This window comes from Pleurodeles waltl, chromosome 4_1 (genome assembly GCF_031143425.1).
Source record: "Pleurodeles waltl isolate 20211129_DDA chromosome 4_1, aPleWal1.hap1.20221129, whole genome shotgun sequence".
In the NCBI taxonomy this organism is placed as follows: domain Eukaryota; kingdom Metazoa; phylum Chordata; class Amphibia; order Caudata; family Salamandridae; genus Pleurodeles; species Pleurodeles waltl.
The window spans coordinates 126,389,758-126,396,453 of NC_090442.1; the positions used below are offsets into that span (position 1 = coordinate 126,389,758).

The window sequence follows — 6,696 nt, forward strand, 5'->3', positions numbered from 1 at the left end:
AGTGCTGTTTATTAAGGTAAATTGCTTAGCTTCAGTTCTTCGTTTTTGAAAGGAAACTACAAGTAAGCTCTTTGGCACTTTGTATACCTCCCACATTCGAAATTTGGTTTCTATGAACGTGAATTACATGCGAGCTTCTGTAGAAGTAAATCCAGTTGCCAGAGGGAAAGTTCAAACTATTTTAAGCTCCTCACAGTGTTCTGAATCATGAGTAAGAATAATTTGTTCAATACATTTTTGACAACATGCTCCCAGAGCTAGAAAACCCCACAACACTGGTACAAGAGGTACAAGAGGCTTGTGATACCCATCACCTTTTTAATATGTATTGAGACTTGTCAAATATTTGACAAGTCAGTTTAAAATACAATGCTTGATCATTTTTTATTGGACTAGGCATCTCTTTCAAGTAGTCATTTCAGACTGGCTCTACAGATCTCCACACTAATGAAGGACATTCAAGTTTGAACACTCCCACTCCACATAAAATCACCCACATTTTTCTTTGTCTTTGACCTCATTATGCATGTGCACTTTCATTTATATCAAAGAAGCATCCAATAGTGGATATACCCCATGGGACCGTATGTAAGTGTGATAGTACAATCAGGCCAATTGAACTTAACTAAGACAACGAGTCCTAGGATGCACTAATTTGGTAAAATAGAAATCCAACATTCGAAATAAGTTGTACTTGTGAAATGCATTGACATTTTATCTCTGGTCAGCATCTCATCAATTGTACTGAGTGACAACTAATGTCCATTAAATTACTAAAATGTCTAATTTTCATATATATGGAATCCAGGTCATTAGGCACATCACACTGTATATCACTTTTTCTTTTCATGAATTCCTAATTCGAATAATTGTTGATTGATCAGTGAATGCCATTCCTCTTAATCACTTTTTTCACAATGACTATAATCAGGGCCTCCTTTACCTCCTTGTTCCGCAGGCTGTAGATCCATGGATTCAGCATGGGGATCACCACAGTATAGAACAAACTAACAACCTTGTCTTGATCGAGTGAATAGATAGATGAGGGGCGGAGGTAAGTGAAGAGGGAAGTACCAAAGTACAAGGTCACACCTGTGAAATGAGGTGCGCATGTAGAGAAAACTCGGTGTCTCCCCTCTGAGGAGCGCATCTTGAAGATGGTTGAGATAATTGAAAAGTAGGAGAAGAGAATTACAAAAAGAGAAGCAAATATAATGAACCCAATACATATAATCAATACCACCTCATTGGTGAAAGTGTCTGTGCATGACATTTTGAGCAATGGAGGAAAGTCACAACAGAAATGATGAATTTCCCATTGACAAAAGGATAGTCGGAAAGTACATCCTGTCTCGATCACAGAGTGCCCAATTCCTAATGCATACACACCAGTCACCAGCCAGAAGCAATACGTATTGGTCATGATAGTTGCATAGTGAAGTGGCTGACACACAGCGACATAGCGATCATAAGCCATAACAGTCAGTAGGAATGCCTCCATGGTGCCACAGGTGCAATAAACAATAAGTTGCAGCACACACCCACTGGCAGAAATCCTCTTCTTTAGGCAAAGCAGATCAACCAGCATTTTAGGGGCAATAGCAGAGCTGTAGCATAGATCCACAAATGACAGGTGGCCCAGAAAGAAGTACATGGGTGTGTGCAAGCGGGGAGCCATTTTAATTAATGTAATTATGCCAGTATTGCCCAGCACTGTGATGATATAAACTACAGAAAAGAATATAAAGAGAGGAGCTTTTAGTGCAGGGTTTTCTGTCAGTCCTATGAGAAAGAATTCTTTAGGCAGGGTCCGGTTTCTGATTTCCATATTCCAAAATATTATGTCCTGAAAAAGGATGGCACAAGGTTAGAAGTAGAACTATGAATTAATGAGATACATATATTATTCCTCTGTCATATTCCTCCTTTTTCATACTCCATTCCTCCCTCCTGTGATATCTGTCTTGTCTGAAGTGCATGAATTATGATTGGGCCTTACAGTCTCTGAAGTGGAACAGTCTTGAAGAATTTCACTTCACACTGGTTAAGGCTTGTCTAAAACAGATTATCATTTGTTCCACCAGTATCCCGAGCACGACACCTAAAGAACTCCTGGCTATCAAAAAACTTTACTTTTTCCAGCTTGTTGAACAAAAAGACCAGCATTTGAATGCTATTTTTAATGTTATTTCCTCACACCACATACACAAAACTATAAATAATAAGTAGGAATAGTAGATAAAAATGTAATGCATTTGCTACAGAGCACACTGGCTACAAAATGATAAGTAGAATAGAAGTATAGTTTTTAAAATCCAGTCATGTGTTTGTGAACGAGTACAGTTTGCTTAACACACAATCACCATTCTGTGGTCTTAAAACAAGGAAAAGGCTCCGTGAAGCTGGGCTTCATGGATCTGTGTATATCTTGGCCCTACTCACTTTATGTTTTTTGGCTGAGCAGCTTGCACTCCCCAAACTTTTCCTAAAAGAGAATGTTTTTTTAATAGCAGCATCTCGTATTTTAAGGAACATAGGTTTCTTTAAAAAGTTTCCCATTTCATAATGCACACCCAGTGTTTGTGGCTTGTTGTTCCTTCCAGGCTGCCAACCAAGCAAATAGTGACCTGCACAATCAATATTCATTAGACAAGTTCTTCTATGACCCCAACTGATAGGAGATTTTAGGATGCTACGTATTAGTACAGAGGTCACATCTCAAAACCAGAGACAGCTTGCTAAACGTTGGTGTTCAATAATTTGCAACCTCTTTTTGTGGCCTGTCTTTTGGTACATCAAGCCCAAGGACTCAAGAGGAATCATACAGAAAGAAGTTTAGAAAGTAACAGCAGTCAAGTACTAATCTTTGGCAATAGCAGCAATACATGGAATGGCTAGGAGCCATCAGACCTGGGACCCACACCCACTCCCTCCGAGCATGCCAGAAATCTCAGAATCATCATTGGCAACAAGCTTGCCATGAAATCAGAGATCAATGCTATCTCTGCTGCTTCCTCACTTTGCACATGCTATGTAAGATCTTCAAGTGGCTACCCCTACATACAAGACGCACCGTGACACAGCCCCTCATCACCAGCCAACTGGACTACAGCAATGCCCTCTATGTAGGAATCGCTGCACACCTTCTACAGAGACTTCAGACCATACAAAACACCTCAGCCGTGCTTATCCTCGGCCTTTCCTGACGAACCCACATGACAACAAACTGTTGACCCACGCACACAAGGCTCTACACAACCAAGGACCCACTTACATTAACCTTCACCTGAACTTCCACCAACCATCGAGAAGACTACGCTCTGTCTCCTTTTCACTTGCCCATACTCCCCGCATCTACAGAATCAGAAGTGGAGGACGCTCCTTCTCTCACATCACAGCAAAAACCTGGAACAGCCTCCTCACACACACCCGGAACATCACCTCACCTTCCAGAATTCCGAAAAGCCCTCAAGACCTGGCTGTTCGAATAAGCCTGGATACCCTATAGAGTGATGAGCCACGCTTTATAAATCCTGATTGACTGGCTGACTGAAAGCTGCAGAGTCAGAAAACGTCATAATTTGAGAACTGAGTATCATTTATCAAGGGGCATATTTATACTCCGTTTGCGCCGAAATTGCGTCGTTTTTTTTACGCAATTTCGACGCAAAACTAACTCCATATTTATACTTTGGCGTTAGACGCGTCTAGCGCCAAAGTCCATGGAGTTAGCGTCATTTTTTAGCGTGGACACCTACTTTGCGTTAATTATATGCAAGGTAGGCGTTCCCGTCTAAAAAATCGACTCCGAGGCATGTGCGTGGGATTTATACTCCCGGGCAAAAATCACGCCCGGGAGTGGGCGGGTCAAAAAAAATTACGTACGGCCGCTTTTGCGCCGTTTTTTAGCGCCTGCAAAAGGCAGGCGTTAAGGGACCTGTGGGATCTGAAGGAGCCCAGAGGTGCCACCCATGCCCCCAGGGACACCCCATGTCACCCATGCCCACCCCAGGAGGACACCCAAGGCTGGAGGGACCCATCCCAGGGACATTAAGGTAAGTTCAGGTAAGTGTTTTTTTTGTGTTTTTTTTGTGGCATAGGAGGGCCTGATTTGTGCCCCCCTACATGCCACTATGCCCAATGACCATGCCCAGGGGACAGAAGTCCCCTGGGCATGGCCATTGGGCAAGGGGGCATGACTCCTGTCTTTGCTAAGACAGGAGTAATTTCTATGGGGGTTGGGAGTGAAAACAAATGGCGCAAATCGGGTTGAGGCGAAAAAATTGCCTTTTGAGTTTGAGAAGGCCTCGTAAGAAAGGGGAGAGTCTCCCCTTTCTTACGAGGCCTTTTCAAAGTGTTTCCTGGCCCCCGATCGCAGCACAGCTGCGATCGGGGGCCAGGAAACACCACTAGACGCCAGGGATTTCACTTTGGGGGGGCGGCCCCCTCGGAAAACGGGCCGCCCCCCCCCGGGGGCATAATTAATTAAAAAAAAAAAGGTAGGTGCCCCCTGGGGGGGGGAGGGGGTGGCGCGATCGCGCCCCCCCCCCAGGGGATTGTTTTTTTTTTTTTTAAATAAAAATAAAAAATAAATAAAATGACAGGGGATCGCCCGTGGGCAGGGTGACCCCCTGTGGGGGCAATTTTTTTTTTAGATGTTGTAGGGTTTCCCTGGGGGCCATTTTGGCCCCCAAGGAAACCATACAACAACTAAAAAAAATAGATCTATATATAGATCTATATTTATATATCTATGTAGATAGATATATCTATGTACATGGATATATCTATAGATATATCCATGTACATAGAGATATATATATATATATATAGAGGTAGATCTATATATACCAAAGAGATTTATAAAGTGTGCTACTCACCTGTGAGGGTCTCAAGGCGCTTGGGGGGGGGCGGGGGGAGGGAAAGGGGCTGGGAGGTTCACTGTTCGAAAAGCCAGGTTTTGAGGCCCTTCCTGAAAAGAAGTAGGTTTTGGGTCTTGCGAAGGTGGGTTGTGAGGGCGTTCCAGGTTTTGGGTGCAAGGTAGGAGAAGGATCTGCCCCCGGTGGTGGTGTGTTTGATGCGGGGGACAGAGGCGAGAGAGAGGTCAGCTGAGCGGACGTTTCGTGTGGGGGTGTGGAAGGTGACTCTCGTTGAGGTAGGCAGGGCCTGTGTTGTGGAGTGATTTGTGTGCGAGGATGAGGATCTTGAAGGTGATCCTTTTGTCAATGGGGAGCCAGTGGAGGGATTTGAGGTGTGGAGAGATGTGTTCGTGTCGGCGGAGGTCGAGGATGAGTCGTGCTGCTGAGTTCTAGATGCGTGTAGTTTGCGCTTGAGTTTTAGAGTGGTGCCGGCGTAGAGGGCGTTTCCGTAATCAAGCCTGCTGCTGATGTGTGAGTGAGTGACAGTTTTTCTGGTCTCTGTGGGGATCCATTTGAATGTTTTTCAGTATACGGAGTGTGTTGAAGCATGAGGAGGTGAGAGCGTTGATTTGTTGGGTCATCGAGAGGGAGGAGTCTAGGATGATGCTGAGGTTGCGTGCGTGGTTGGCGGGGGTGGGTGCAGGGCCTAGCGTGGTGGGCCACCATGAGGGGTCCCAGGTGTTTTTGTGTGGGCCAAAGAGGATTATTTCGGTTTTGCTTGAGTTGAGTTTCAGGTGATTGGCTGTCATATATATATCACTTTTGTCAATATGTGTGTGGTTTCCCTGGGGGGAAAAGTGTCCGACTTGTCTAGTGGCAGTTTTAGTGCCATAAAGAAGCGCAGAAGGTTTATATGCCTACTGCAAAGAGCAAATCTGTATTTTATGTAAATAGCTGAGTACATTAGCAAAGTCTATGGAGAGATGAAGGGCACTTTTGCTGGGTGGTAATGAGGGAATCCGAGGAGGAGGGAGTGGGAGCACCAATAATGATTGTTGGACTGGGCGCAGGAGGTGCTAAAGACTGTGACGAATGGTATGTGACAAGGTGTTTTTTGAGTGTCTTGAAAGTACGTGCTGATTGAGGGAAGAAGCGCAGGTAAGGTGGCCTCTACTGTTGCACGTATCTCACACACCATCGATTTTGTGACTGTCTACGTAGGCTAGTGTTTTAGAGCAACAGTTTAGCCAATAGCAGAGATGGCATCTTGATGGATGACTGCTGCCTGCACTCGGGTTATAGAGGACCGCTCTGACATAGGATCAGAGACTGAGACATCAGATACTGAGACAGCATCTGAGGGATAGGACAATGGCGCAGACTCTGGGAGTGATTTTTCAGTCAGAGGAGTCCCATTCGATAACTCCTCTTCCAGTACATTATGAGGGAGGTGATGAGGACAGTCCTGCTGTCCCTTCGCAAGCTGTTTGTGCAACTGGGTAATAGTGGGTTAGGCCAACCCAGAGAGCAGGTGAATGCGGCGGCAAGCAGAGAGAGAGTGCTCTCTTGGGAGCTCCCCAATTTAGTTCAGCCCCAAATTCCACCACCCAAATCATATTGTGGAGACATCAAAATTATCCATGGCAAAACAAACTGGTTTTGTAAGGCAGGCACCTGTGTTTTTGGTCCTGGATTCAGCGGCCATATAGAGAAACACACTAAACCCAAACATTTCTGGAAACTAGACATTCGGGGGAGTCCACAGAGGTGTGACTTGTGTGGCTTCCCCAAAGTTTTCTTACCCAGAATACCCTGCAAAGCTGAAATGTTGAAAAAA

At 44.7% G+C, this 6,696-nt stretch overlaps 1 protein-coding gene across 1 annotated transcript; it reads right to left on the minus strand.

Annotated features, from left to right (window-relative positions):
• Positions 1-766: 766 nt before the first annotated feature.
• On the minus strand, positions 767-1,828 carry LOC138288477 (olfactory receptor 5F1-like). Its single transcript, XM_069230034.1, has one exon. The coding sequence runs from the start codon at positions 1,826-1,828 to the stop codon at positions 881-883; it is 948 nt and encodes a 315-aa protein (XP_069086135.1). The 3' UTR covers positions 767-880.
• Positions 1,829-6,696: the final 4,868 nt, after the last annotated feature.